At 44.3% G+C, this 15446-nt stretch overlaps 1 protein-coding gene across 12 annotated transcripts in view; it reads right to left on the bottom strand.

Annotated features, from left to right (window-relative positions):
• Positions 1–15446, bottom strand: part of LOC106567524 (transcription factor 7-like 2) — a 68140-nt gene that overhangs the window by 18818 nt on the left and 33876 nt on the right. For all 12 annotated transcript variants that reach the window (XM_014136873.2, XM_014136871.2, XM_014136874.2 and 9 more), the window contains exons 4-5: positions 6716–6839; positions 1705–1792 (exon numbers count right to left, since the gene is read on the bottom strand). In XM_014136873.2, the coding sequence (XP_013992348.2) occupies positions 1705–1792; positions 6716–6839 (212 nt within the window). The remainder of the gene's footprint in view (positions 1–1704; positions 1793–6715; positions 6840–15446) is intronic.

The following is a 15446-nucleotide window of genomic DNA, read 5'->3' as shown; positions in this document are numbered from 1 at the left end:
TGAACCAAATCCCCATCACATTTAAAATAAGCCCACAATTGTTCTGGGGGATTCGCTCAAAGTTATTCTGCCAGTTACAGATTTTTAATACATGGATTTGTAAAGTTGAGCTCAAGTCAATGGATGGATTGTTAGCCACAGCGTGTCTGAGATTATGGGTGTTAAAACATGTTCTGGCATCGTATCCTCTTTCTGTGATAGTGCCTTAGAGGCCGGGAAGGCAAGGGAAGACAGTAGTTTCATTTTGAGACTGGAACTCTAGGCTAGATATGATCAATGAATCAGGGCGTTCGTATCTTAGGAAGTGAACTATTCAATCACCAAATTTGTTACGATAATCAGCTTTATAGGAGTTACTAACTGCGTGGGATGAAGTGGTTTGCATTTGTATTTATTATGGATCCCCATTAGCTGCTGCGAAGGCAAAATTAAGGCAGTTTATACAATTTTAAAAACATTACAATACATTCACAGATTTCACAACACACTGTGTGCCCGCAGGCCCCTACTCCACCACTACCACATATCTACAGTACAAAATCCATGTGTACGTGTGTGTATAGTGCATATGTTATTGTGTGTGTTGTGTTGCTCCACAGTCCCACCTGTTCCATAAGGTGTTTTTTTATCTGTTTTTTAAAATATGATTCTACTGCTTGCATCAGTTACTTGATGTGGAATAGAGTTCCATGTAGTCATGGCTCTATGTAGTACTGTGCGCCTCCCATAGTCTGTTCTGGACTTGGGGACTGTGAAGAGACCTCTTGTGGCATGTCTTGTGGGGTATGCATGGGTGTCTGAGCTGTAAGCCCGTAGTTCAAACAGACAGCTCGGTGCATTCAACATGTCAATACCTCTCCTATATACAAGAAGTGATGAAGTCAATCTCCCCTCCACTTTGAGCCAGGAGAGACTGACATGGATATTAGTAATGTTAGCTCTCTGTGTACATCCAAGGGCCAGCCGTGCTGCCCTGTTCTGAGCCAATTGCAATTTTCCTAAGTTATTTTTTGTGGCACCTGACCACACGACTGAACAGTAGTCCAGGTGCGACAAAACTAGAGCCTGTAGGGCCTGCCTTGTTGATAGTGCTGTAAAAAGGTATAGTAGAGCTTTATTATGGACAGACTTCTCCCCATCTTAGCGACTGTTGTATCAATATGTTCTGACCATGACAGTTTACAATCCAGGGTTATTCCAAGCATTTTAGTCACCTAGTTGAGGTTTAGGGTTTAGTGAATGATTTGTCTCAAATACAATGCTTTTAGTTTTAGAAATATTTAGGACTAACTTATTCCTTGCCATCCACTCTGAAACTAACTGCAGCTCTTTGTTAAGTGTTGCAATCATTTCAGTCACTATAGTAGCTGACGTGTATAGTGTTGAGTCATCCGCATACATGGCTTTACTCAAAGCCAGTGGTATGTCATTAGTAAACATTGAAAAAAGTAAGGGTCCTAGAGAGTTGCCCTGGGGATTTCCTGATTCTACCTGGATTATGTTGGAGAGGCTTCCATTAAAGAACACCATGCAAAAAATATTGAGTGGCTGAGGTGAAACTGGATTGGTTGATGTAATAGTGGTGAGTAATCCAGGTGTGTGTGTGTGTGCGAGAGAGTATGTGTGTGTGTGTGTGTACTTGAGAGTATGTGAGTGTGTGTGTGTGCACGAAAGAGAGAGTGTGTGTGTGTGCGTGAGACTTACCAGCCCATGGAGGGGGGCATCTGTCCCACACCGCCCTGAGGTAGGGAGTAGAAGCCTGAGATGTCCTGGGACTGGGGCCTGTGAATGCCTGGAGGGGACACACAGGAGAAGACAGGCTTGTTAACTCAGAGCCCCTGACGCAGCAAGGGTCTCATTACCTGGCTGGGAACCTACCATTACACACACAGGTCAAACGCACAACCTCCCCCATTCTCATACACCCCTACTGGGAGTGTCAAGGGGGTGTTGATGTACGATGTACGAGAACTAAGGTCTAAAGTCAGCCCTCCAGCATCTTGTTGAACCACTACCAAGTGAAATGAAGAAACTCAGAGCCGTGAACTATGTTCTTTGTTTCCACTCCTTTGTAACAGCCAGTTTCCTGTGAACATGACTTTGACATTCTGATCTTACGTCGTCTTCCCCTAGGGCAAGCAGTTTTACTGTCTGGCCCCTGCGGCTTGCATCGCACCACCAACAATTGTTTCATGGCAAAGAGGGATCTTGATCCAAGCTACAAGTTCCTTCCCATGATGTGTCAGTCAATCAGAAGCCTGTGAGGTTAGGACCCCACTCACTACTTCACCCCGCGCCACAGACACCCACCCTACTGACGCTCGCTAGGCCAGGCAGCGAAATGGTTTTAATAAAACGGGACGTTTTCCATTATCGAGTCGGCCGACATAAAAGTGCAGCGTCCCGAAACAAAACAAAAAAGGCTTTGTCTGTGCCTTTCAAAGGAAGTCCTTTGTCAACAGCGAACACCTAGCACTTAAGCGCAACCCGAAGGTAACCTATATTTGTTGCAGAAGAATGTTGCCGATTACTGTAATTTACCGTTGCTGCAGGCCTGTTTCTGGACTGGATCATTTACAAATCTGAAGGACTGGAATGTACCTCTCTCGTCCCTCCCTCCCTCCTAAAAAAGCCTCTGTCCCTCGTGTACAGACCACTGTGCGGTCTCAATCTCTACTTTCCTAACACAGTTACGTCACAATAAGAGGTCTACAGAAACAACTTTAACCCCGCTTGATATTTAATATGTTTATGAGGCACTCAACTTGAATTCTTAGCCTTTTTTTTTTTTTAAATACCTACATTTAACTTTAACTTGAATCTATTCAGGTAAATTCAAAATGAAATGTCACTTTTGATTTATTTATCGGTTAAAATGTAGTAATTGCACTGTTTTGTTTCTTTAACATTTCTTACGGTAAAGAAAAACATCAAATACATTAAAAAAAAACAAAAAACATCTGTGAATTGATATCACACAAGATCGTTCAGTTAACTGTATCTTTCTTGCAAGATAAAACAACGTAGTCAAATAACCCCTCTATATATTTTTAGGATACACGGCTCAAAATAGCATTTCAATACTGACAACCTGTTACTGTAGCCAAAACCACAGAAAGAGAAACTGTTATTGTATCGGAATCCAAAATGACTGGACAGTAGCTCTTGTGCTGTGCCTGAAAAAAGACCCAGAAAGAAACACCTGTAGAGTAATGTACAGTGCATTACAGTAGCTTTCGTTTCTCCTGTACTTTTCTATTTTTCACTCTGTACTTCCCCCTAGCGCAGGTAAAGCTGCACACGTAAACAAACGTGATAACATGGTGTGACTTTGATCGTTTGGTATGATGGTTGACACTGAATGACTAATAGTCAATGTCTGTAGTGAATGTACTGACTGACAGGTTGACTGAGATGCAGACAGACTGGCCGGCTGAGTGGGATAATGGAACATGGATGGAGAGTACTTGAAGGGACTATTGTCAGAGAAGCTGCTGGAAACTCCGGCTGATTGTCAGCTGCAGTCTCTGTACACTGCAATGTGAGGTACTATGTGAAATCAATGTGAGGATACTGATACTGAGGTAGGCCTGCAGTGCAAGGTTTGTGGTAAGAGGGGTGAGGTGCGATGATGTCTGAGGTAAGAGGATGTAGCACAGTAAGAGGGGTGAGGTGAGATGATGTCTGAGGTAAGAGGATGTAGCACAGTAAGAGGGGTGAGGTGCGATGATGTCTGAGGTAAGAGGATGTAGCACAGTAAGAGGGGTGAGGTGTGATGATGTCTGAGGTAAGAGGATGTAGCACAGTAAGAGGGGTGAGGTGGGATGATGTCTGAGGTAAGAGGATGTAGCACAGTAAGAGGGGTGAGGTGAGATGATGTCTGAGGTAAGAGGATGTAGCACAGTAAGAGGGGTGAGGTGAGATGATGTCTGAGGTAAGAGGATGTAGCACAGTAAGAGGGGTGAGGTGAGATGATGTCTGAGGTAAGAGGATGTAGCACAGTAAGAGGGGTGAGGTGGGATGATGTCTGAGGTAAGAGGATGTAGCACAGTAAGAGGGGTGAGGTGAGATGGTGTCTGAGGTAAGAGGATGTAGCACAGTAAGAGGGGTGAGGTGAGATGGTGTCTGAGGTAAGAGGATGTAGCACAGTAAGAGGGGTGAGGTGAGATGATGTCTGAGGTAAGAGGATGTAGCACAGTAAGAGGGGTGAGGTGGGATGATGTCTGAGGTAAGAGGATGTAGCACAGTAAGAGGGGTGAGGTGAGATGGTGTCTGAGGTAAGGAGGTATCAGCTGTGTACAAGTAGGGCCAGACCTCTCATTATGGGGTGAGTCACTGGTTCTCAGCCCTCGCGTCACCCCTGGGCATTGTCACGTTATCTAGCTGCTCCGCCGCTCAGCCCCAGTCTAGAAAAGGAATGGGAGAGCAGGGGAATTCCAGCTGGAAACTGAGAGAGGTTGTCTGGGCTGGGGCCTGCTGCCTTGCTCTGTCTGTGCGAGGGGGTTTGTCTCTCTGCGCCTGCCCGTCTCTCAGAGGGGACAGAGATAGGCCCCGACGCAGGCGGCGGCTCTGACAAACAGACCCAGTCTTGGCCAAAGACCAACTACAGCCATACTCCAACACTGATTGCTATTCAGCCAGAGTCAGTCTTCACCAGAGTGATGCAGGATGACATTTTCATTGGCTTGTTAATTAAAGTGTGACTCCGGCTGTGTTTGGGTTAAAATGGCATTTTCATCCCACTGAAAATGAATCAGTTCCATTGGATTGATAAAGACGAACTCAAACATGTTTGTCATCTCTCTCCCTCTGGATTTGAGTAGCATCTTCGTGGAAGATGTTTAGGAGAGTGATGGAGTGCACGCGGTGTGTGTGGGTCTGTGAGTGACTATGCAAGCCGAGTGTGCGAGCGACTGTGTAAGAGTAGCGTGCTAAGCAGAACCTTCCTTGTGTGCTGCCGAGATGGCCCTGTGTGATAGTCACCCTAATTGCTTCCAGCTGTGTGTGTGTGTGTGTGTGTGTGTGTGTGTGTGTGTGTGTGTGTGTGTGTGTGTGTGTGTTTGAGAGGGGGTTGTGTGGCAAGCAGCCCCTCGTGGGGAAGGGACCACTTCAAGTGCGGTGGTGGAACCGCCGGAGGCTCACTGGAAAGAAGGGCCTGTCTCTGGGCTGCACCATTTCTCCCAGATAGTGCACTACTTTTGACCAGGGCCTATAAGGAATAGGGTGTCATTTGGGATGTAGCCCCTGTCTCTGGGCCGCAGCTGCTGCTCGGCTCCACACGGCTCCACCACTGCAGCTCAGGAACCAGGGGTGGAGGTGTGTGTGTGTGTGTGTGTGTGTGTGTGTGTGTGTGTGTGTGTGTGTGTGTGTGTGTGTGTGTGTGTGTGTGTGTGTGTGTGTGTGTGTGTGTGTGTGTGTGTGGAGGTTCGGGAAAGACGGCAGCAGCACAACACAGAGCCAGGAGTTTTCCATGACTGCGTGAACTGACCAGAAAAAACTCCAGACCCAAGTAATATGCTATTAATAAGGGCCTAAAGTTTTTCATGGTAAGGTCATAGCAGTGGCACAGTACAGGTCTGACTTAAGAGAAGTGAGAGGCTCCACAGAGGCATCGGCCCAAGTAGATGGTGAAAGGGGAACCATATTCTTCTTTCATGATTGTTCAAATTCAGATGGAAGTACTACTTCAATTAGATTCAGGTGAAATAATGACCATATAAAATGGGAATCGAGAAGGACCGTGGACTATTGTATTACTCTGCTGTGGTGACTGACAGGAGAAGTCAGGCCTTCCCACTCATCTGGCTAGTGTAGTTAAGATGAGGGAGATGATGATGAGTGGGAAGGCCTGACTTCTCCTGTCAGTCACCACAGCAGAGTAATACAATAGTCCACGGTCCTTCTCAAGATCGATTATGAGGGAGATGATGATGAGGGAGATGATGATGAGGGAGATGGTGATGAGGGAGACGGTGATGAGGGAGACGGTGATGAGGGAGACGGTGATGAGGGAGACGGTGATGAGGGAGATGATGATCATGAGGGACATGGAGATGATGATGATGAGGGAGATGGTGATGAGGGAGATGATGATGAGGTAGATGATGATTATGAAGATGGTAATGAGGGAGATGATGATGAGGGGGGTGATAATGATGATGAAGAGGGAGATGGTAATGAGGGTGATGATGAAGAGGGAGATGGTAATGAGGGAGATGATGATGAGGGAGATGGTAATGAGGGTGATGATGATGAGGGAGATGATGATGAGGTAGATGATGATGATGAAGATGGTAATGAGGGAGATGATGATGAGGGGGGTGATAATGATGATGAAGAGGGAGATGGTAATGAGGGTGATGATGATGAAGGAGATGATGATGAGGGAGATGATGATGAGGTAGATGATGATGATGATGAAGAGGGAGATAGTAATGAGGGAAATGATGATGAGGGGGGTGATGAGGTAGATGATGATGATGAAGAGGGAGATAGTAATGAGGGAAATGATGATGAGGGGGGTGATGATGAGGTAGATGATGAAGAGGGAGATGATGATGAGGGAGATGGTGATGAGGGAGATGGTAATGAGGGAGATGGTAATGAGGGAGATGGTAATGAGGGTGATGATGATGATGATGAGGTAGATGATGATGATGAAGAGGGAGATGGTAATGAGGGAAATGATGATGAGGGAGATGATTGGGTGACCTACCTTTCTGGCTCATGTCTGTGGGCAGGTGAGGGGGGCTGGGGTTGAAGTGGTCGTTGCTGTACGGCAACAGGGACGTCAGGGGGTGCATCCCGTGAGACTGCTGGACCACCGAAACTTTGTTGGACTGCAACAGAGAGAGAGAGAGAGCACAAAAGAAAGAGAGTGTGTGAGAGAGAGAGAAAGAGAAAGAGAGCACGAAAGAAAGAAAGAGAAAGAGAGAGTGTGAGAGAGAGACAGAAAGAGAGAGAGAGAATGAGATAGAATGAGAGAGAAAGAGAGGCGGTTGTCATTTTAAGCATGGCTTGGAACAAACAGATGTGCTTTGGAGGCTGAATACATTTGCTCCGATTGGGTTGGCTGGGGATTCGGGGAGGGGTGGAGGGTGTGGGGGTACATTTGATCGATAGGCCTTTGATGATCAAGGGAGGCTGCGTGAGAGCTTGTTTGCTTTCATGTTTCTGTTTACAAATGGCTTTCAATAACTTACGTGAAATCCAGTTATTTCTAATGCTAACAGCATGCTGTTTGACATATGATATGTCACAGTGGTTACCATGTTGGAGGTATTCACCCGTTCTTGGACACAGTTGCAATAGCAGAGCCTTTCATATTTGTTCAATGTGTGTGTGTGTGTGTGTGTGTGTGTGTGTGTGTGTGTGTGTGTGTGTGTGTGTGTGTGTGTGTGTGTGTGTGTGAAGGTTTGGCAGAGGCATTGATTTCCATGTGTATGTACATATTTATGAAAAAGTTTTACATTTTTTCCCCGCAGCTCTGAAGACTCCAGCAGCAGCACTACTGAGAGAGGCTTGCCCTGCTGCTTCACATTGCCCCCTGCTGTTTTACAAAGCGAATGCCTTATCACTTTAAGGCAGTTCTTCCACGCCGTGCCGACACACATTAAAACATACTTTCAACATTCCCCTCTATCACCTGATCACATCAAACGTAAACCTCCAAACACTGGATCTCAGGAGTATTTTTGCATCTGACAAACCACGTGGTCTACAGTATATTCAGGAGCAGGGCATCTCTCTCTCTTTTTCTCTCTCCCTCTCTCTCTTTAGCTCTCTCTCTCTTTAGGTCTCTCTCCCTCTCTCTCTTTCTCTTTAGGTATTTCTCCCTCTCTCTCTTTCTCTTTAGGTCTCTCTCCCTCGCTCTCTTTCTCTTTAGGTCTCTCTCTCATTCTCTCTCTCTCTTTAGGCCTCTCTCTCTCTCTCGCTTGTCTTTAGCTCTGTAAGAGACCAGAAAAACCCTGCAGGACCACTGGTTCCGTTTCAAGGTCTGAGGTTGATGTACCATTTCCTTGTAACATTAGAGCCGCCACACAATTTTATATTTCAGTTTCTTGATGTCTCTCCTTTCCTAAAGGCAATTAGCCGTCCTTGAAGTGGTTCACTATGTGTGTTCCTTTACACACACTTGCAGAGACCAAATGAGCGCACTCCTTTAACGTATAATTATCAGCCTCCCTCTATTTAACCCCCCCCCCACACACAACTTAGACATAATTGCGATTCTGTCGTTGTAACAGAGACAGACTAGTGTGTACACGCATAGGAGCGAGTGCAAACGAACACACACGTACGCACGAAAGTGCGCATGCACCTAAAGAGCGGTGAAATGAACGCAAGACTTCAATATAACGCCAATCTACAATCTTCGGTCTCCGATAACATCAAAGACAAAATTCCAATTAGATATTAAACCTTTTAAAAGTACGGCAAACGCACGGTGCTCCTCCTACAGTAATCTAATTTCACTTAAAAGGACATCTATTAGCATATTGTTATTGCCTTTTATCTGTCGCGGGGTTGTGTTTGAACAGGAATCCGGTGTTAAATAAAAGACGTAGTGGTGTTTGAGACATCACTAGGAATTAATGATGGATGATGGCCTCCCCCCCGCCCGACGGCCAATAGGCTACACCTTGACCCTTGTCTCTGCCGCTTCATTCCCTATGCTGATGAAACACTTTGCGCATAATGTATTCTTTGGTTTTCACAGACCTAAGTAGGGGTTTTTTGAAGCGGAAATTAGGGGTCCTTTCTAGAGCACGGCCAGAGTGCTTTGAGAGTAACGTCTTTAATCTCTCTATTTAGATTAAAACACACTCACTTCTCTGTTCCTCCTCTAGGTCTACCCTCTGTTATGTCTCATGGCTGAATGAAGTAGAATCATTTCGATTGAATGGTCTTTGGGGCTTTCAGGTAGGTGAGAAAAAAGAAGCGATTTTTGTAAAGTAAAGAGATCCAATCCAAATCAGAGTCAAGCTAGTTTTGATATTTTTGTAACATTGTCACTACATGAATGAGGAGAACAGATAAAATACCACTGGTAAAACACTCCCTTCCCATGTGAATCAATCTCAAGTTACCATGAATTACCATTCTGTTAAGTACAGAAACCAACTCTGGTTGTAATGTCATCTACTATTCATTACAATAGAGAGCCTGTTCCCACCGTATACAGTGTAGTCTATATGTGGCCCCCTGTGAAATCCCAGGTTGAGCCTCTGGGCTGCAGACATAGACAGGCAAGTACACAGATGAGCGAGATGGGAGACAGTTGTGACTGTTTACCAATCCACTGTACCACCGCCACACTGAGCCACACTGAACCACACTGAGACAGACTGAGCCAGAGCCTTGCTGTGGTGGGGCTGCGGCATTAGTCATACAGACACACTTTCAACACTACCCACACACCCATACATTTTCAACAATACCTACATACCCCCCATCCGCACATTCTCTCAACACCCCCCCCCCCACCAACACACACACACCCATACATTTTCAACATTACCTACATACACCCACCCGCACCCCCTGCACATACTCTCAACAATACCCCCCTTCACCACCCCCACCAACACACACACGCATTGAACACATACTGACTGAAAGGTGAGAGACAGGTTGGAGGTCTGGGTGAACGGGGGTATAGAGCCTGAATCTAAAGGTAGGGAAACAACCCACACGACTGCAGTGCACAGAGAGTGAAAGGGTTGTTTGAGGTGGCACAGGATGTCTTCAAAATGAGACCTGAAACTTTCACATTATTTTGATCCCGGAACAGGCTGTGTGTTTATATATGGGTCCAGGCCAGAGGTGGAAATCATTTCAATAGTTCTCTGGATGACTAACTTTATGGTTTCTATAAAAAGACTGAGGCAGTTTCATGTGTGTGTGTGTGTGTCTGTGTGCAGGGTTGGGTAGGTTACTTTCTAAATGTAATCCATTACAGTTACTAGTTACCTGTCTAAAATTGTAATCAGTAACGTAACTTTTGGATTACCCAAACTCAGGAAATGTTGTTTAAAATGATTATTTAAACCATGTTTTGAGGCTATACAGTGTTTGTTTGCATTTACGTTGTTTACAAACAGTGGAGTAAAACAAACTTATATGTTGGGTTCTCATGGAGTGTGACAGTTGAACTAAGCTCATGAGGCATTTATACGTTATATTCTTCAAGAATCAATATATATTATTATCAGCATGAATTAGATTGAGCAATAAAAGTGTCACTTTTATTCCATAGGCTGGGATCCACACTATGCAGCTGTTGCAAGAGCAAATTTTACATCAATGCGCTATGTAGATATCCATAATAAGTGATATCCATATCACCATAGACTACACCACTGCTGTCATCCTTACCTCCAAGCGTTTATTCAAGGTGGATAATCTTTTGATGCCGACAGCAGTCGCACTATTGGAAGACATACCTTGGACTGTAACCTACAAAAGCCTATTCCTGCGCTTTTCCCGCGATCCATCAAACACATTTGGTGTGTCATCATAGTGGTCTCTGACTTCTGGTCAGACTCTCTCAGGTGGAACAAACTTAAACATGCACCTTTTTTCAATGCTGATTTGAATGTCATTGAAAAAAACAGAAAAGTGTCAAAGATTTTTTTCGCAAACATCCTTTCTGAATTTAAAAGTAATCCTCGAAGTAATCATCTAGTTTTTCTAAAGTATCGGTAATCTGATTACAATATGTTTTGCTGGTAATGTAACGGATTGCAGTTACCGGGTTTTTGTAATCCCTTACATGTAATCTGTTACTCCCCAACCCTGTGTGTGTGTGTAAATGTGTGTGTGTACGTACATGCGTTCTGCATGTGTGTGTATCCAGTGCCCAGGGCCCAAGTCTAGTGGCTGACGGTCAGGCAGAGGTACTCCTAGCGTCCCTTCCCCCTGTCATTGCCACTCCCTGCCATTATAACCCAACACCCAATCACACAGAGTAGGAAGCCCAATCTGGAAGTGATTCTCCCTCTCCAGAGTTACCCAAAATGAGCGGCACTTAGTTGGAGGTTTGGAGAACATCAAAGCCTGGGCAGACATAACAACGAAGCCATGTTTAAAATACTAAATCCCCCCTCCACACACACACGCGCATGCACGCACGCACACACACAGCCAATGCACAACACAGTGGACATCTATGCTATGCTGGTGGGCAGATGCTGGGCTGTGTTGGTAGGGCAGGAGGCGGATCATAGGGGATCTTGTATCTTAAGTGTTACCTCCTAGCAGCACTATGGGAATGCTCCATTGCTGAGCCAATCTGTCTTTAACTGAACAATATATGGGGCTGAAGGACAGACAGACAGACAGACAGACAGACAGGCCAGGCCAGGCCAGGCCAGGCCAGGCCAGGCCAGGCCAGGCCAGGCCAACTCAATATACAGACTTGCAGAGGAATTATATCTCCATCTAAATGAGCACAAATAGACCACAATAAACATGTGTTCAGCTCTACTGGAATGGTCTTTAATGATCATGCTTTCAAAGCGAATGAATGGTCTTCTTGTTTATATCATCAGATTAGTCATCCGTAACTATTGATACAAAATATTGACGCAGAATTAAGGGAAATGAGACGACCACAGAATCATAAATCCTGGTGGAAATCGTCACTTCCTCCTCTTGATGGTTTATCAACACAATAGATAAACCTTTTAACACACAGACCCAGACATATTTGTTTGTCTAGTGGAGTTCTGTACACAGAACCAGACAGTAAGCGGTTGAAATAAGAGCATTGTCAAAGTGGCTCGAAAGTCAGAAGTATGACGTGTGTGGTTATTCTTTGGTGTTCATTGTTTGTTTGAAATGTCAAGACTTATACAGATGTAGGATCTTAATTTGAGCCAGTTTGCTACAGCAGGAAAATAATCCTGCAGCGACAAGAAATATGATGGATTATTATGTGTATTATAATTAATGGACATTTTTGTACGGGTTAATAGATTTTTTGTTAGGGCAAATCAAGTCTGAAATGTAAATGTGGAAATTACAAACTTACCAGTGTCCTGGTTGCAAAAATGTTAATAGTTGGCCTAATTTCAGTTTATGTGACAAAACAAGCATGTATAATGTAGAGAATCAATCATCGTACCATCTAAACCGCTGTGAAATATATTTTCCATAACCAAAAATATTGTATTTTCAGCTGTTTGAAGCTGGTGTACTAAACCGAAAGTAAGACGCAAAACGAAACTTAAGAATGGGAAGCATAGAAATAGCGCACATAGAACATCTACCACTTTTTAGACTTGCTTTCAATGAGAATGACATATCTATAACACACATATCTTTGTGAATTTGGTCAGGTCCCTCAAAAAGTTACATATTTAAAACTCAAATACACTACAAGCCAGCAGCAAAAGAATGATCAAATTAAGATCCTACATCTGTGCTCTTTGACCTTTTTGGGTGCGACGGTTGGGAATGGGGATTGAGACGCGATCCTCGTCATCTACAACCCACATGACCTTTTATGAATCCCCCTACACTGCAGGAAAAGACACCATCGAAATGTTCTTAAAGATTCCCTTGAATCAAATCTCTTCAGTCAGTGGTTGAATGGTCTGACAGTAATGATGCTGAACAGACAATACATTTAGCATTGAATCATAGTGAAACCTTTACTGCGGCTGGGACAGCTTTCACTCACAGGTGGTTTTGGAAAACAGAATTTGCGCCCCCCCCCCGGGAAATACCACAGCACATTAAAAAAAAAACTCCCATCAGGCTTTATGTTGTGGTGACACAATAGATTTATTGATTTCACAAACTGATCACAGCTTCCCTTGTCAATGAAAACCCCCTCTATACTGTATCACTAGCTAAATTGGCGACATATTTTCATGGAAATATTCTAAAATCTGCATCGCCACCGGAGATGTGATTCCATCAAATGTATTTTTGGGGATAAAAGGCTGTGCGTGATGATGTAATGCACATAAAAATATATTTTTAGGTTAAATTCCCATGTACCGAATAAGGATCGTTTTCTCACAAAAATGTTTTGCATTATATAGCGAGTGTGCACACTGGTATTGGCACGTGCGCTCTAGCCAACAGCTCGCAAATACAGTGCGGGTATAGCCTACTTGATGAGATTATTATGGACAAAAGAGCGACATAATTTGTATTAGTAAAATGGCAGCCAAGCATCGATGATCATGGCACCAGAATAAGACCCTCGATATTTATTGGAAAGGAGCATCAAGCTCATCACTTTGCACTTTCACCACCCTGTGAAGTTCATAATTGATTTCATCTGTAGCCTAACAATCTGCATGATTTCCTGACGAGGCGTAGTGGGAGGACCACACAACACGTCATCGCGTGACTCCACGTTTACTTCGACATGATGGTTATTATATATATTGTAACGACCCTGGGTTTATAATATATTTGCGTATAAAAGCGTTTCCACCGATATTTCTTGAATAATTAATTTTACACAAAAAGATCCTACCTTGTCTCGCTTATTTTGTTTTGTCGACATTTGGAAAGTTTCCTGACAGGCCTGTCATTATATATTTTATCCGACATGTACTTTACTCGCATAAAAAGGTTGGATGGAAACTTGGTTACTGTCATCCCTGTTCTAGATGAATACAAGAAAGACGAGGGCTCTGGCATTAGAGTGCTGGAGGAAAGACAATATAATAAGAAAGGGGGATGAGGAGCGAGGGAAAGACAGCAGAGGTGAGAGGGGAGAAAAAAAGAAAAGACAGAGAGATGGGTGATCTCTAACAAGGTGAGATAATAAGCAGAGATAAGGCCATAGAAATGGGATCAATGGATTCTATTTCTATGGATACGGTATGGTGGGTTAAGGCGTCTGCATGCGTCAGTTCGGCTGGCGGCTAGCCTATGTCGGCTAAGCGAACCGAACGAGTGTGCTCGCATACTCCCTTAAAATACCTTTGCTTGAAGAACGAGGGGGGAAAAAATCGGCAAACGAACTTCCTCAATTGTCCGAATTAATCTAAGATCACTCAGGAAATCGATCATTAATTTTTGACATTTTTGCCCGAGGAGATTTTACATCCAACTAAGATGTTTGGTGCAGTATTTCTCAATGATACAATTTGCATGAAAACTAGTCGTATATCGTTTCTATGACAACATAGTCTTTATTGAATAATCCCTACTGTTCACCAATTACCGACGAAGGGGCGTAGACTTCGGCTCCCGAACTTCCGCAGGCCTTGAGAAAAAACGTGTGCTCGAACAGGCTGCAAAACCCTACCCGAAGTCCAAAACTAACAAAAACGTCACAAAATGTCGTGATAATATATGCACAAACTCTTCCCGAACTGTTTCGTTTGGTGTGAGTGATTTTAGGCACCAGTCCTATGCCTGGTACATGAGAGTTAGGTTGATCGGACAGGCAGACCTTCCCTCAGCATAGCTACTAGTCGCTGTGTCCCACTGCCAGGGGTGGGGTGTGGCCCTGCCCTGCCGGAGTGGATGTCCTCTCCTCTACACACGTAGTAGACTCTTTAATGTCCCCCACAAAGATATCGGGGAGGGGACTGTGGATCAGTCTCTGTCAGTCCGTCCGTTCGTTCGTCACACACGAGATCTCAGACAGCACTTGGGACAAAACTTGGGTGAAGGATGCGTGTTGCCATAGAGATGCGTCATTTACAACGTTACAATGATTGGCCCAAGGAGGGACCTATAGTAATTCATTGAAATGTGTTAGTCACATGCAATATCTCAATTGGTGCATAATTTGTTGGGGACGAAATGTTTACTGTTGCCCTGTTAATCCCCTAAAATTGATGTCCGTGCCCCGCTGAAATCAAATTAGCATAATACAAAAATTCCAATTAAAATCTGTCCGTTTCAGCTAGAGATATCTGTGGGTTTTTTGCATTGGATGCATCTCAATCCATCACATCCGCCTATGTCACACTTCCGCATCTGTGGTGAAATGTGACAAGAGCTGGAGTGGTGTTTGTCAGACCTTGAGACATCCTGAAAATCAGTCCACTCACAATCCCATCTGTAGCTTACAAACGGTTTGGCCTACAGAACTACTATTACCCCTCTATGGAAAGATGAGACTCTCGCGAAGATGATGGTTTTCTCTGTTTTGCTTTACGGCCCCCACAAGCATCTTGGGACTTGTCTTAAGTTGGTACAGCCGATCTGCCAACTCCTTTCTGTAGCGCCCAAATAGTTTGAGCTACACATAATTTCACCCTCTGTGGAAAGGTGAGACTCTCACGAACACGTACGTCGGTTGTTTTGCTCTAGGACACCCACAGGCCTCACAAGACTCGTCTGACGGTCCCCTGGTACCAGTTGAAAAACTGGATGGAAGTGTATATGGAGACTGTTTAGTGCCAAAAATAATGGGTCAAATACAAGTAAAAAAAACAGAAAAAAATGTTTCCTGATCTTTCTTATAC

This window comes from Salmo salar, chromosome ssa13 (genome assembly GCF_905237065.1).
Source record: "Salmo salar chromosome ssa13, Ssal_v3.1, whole genome shotgun sequence".
In the NCBI taxonomy this organism is placed as follows: Eukaryota; Metazoa; Chordata; class Actinopteri; order Salmoniformes; family Salmonidae; genus Salmo; species Salmo salar.
The sequence above is the reverse complement of the archived record's forward strand: the minus strand, read 5'-3'. Positions and strand labels throughout refer to the sequence as shown.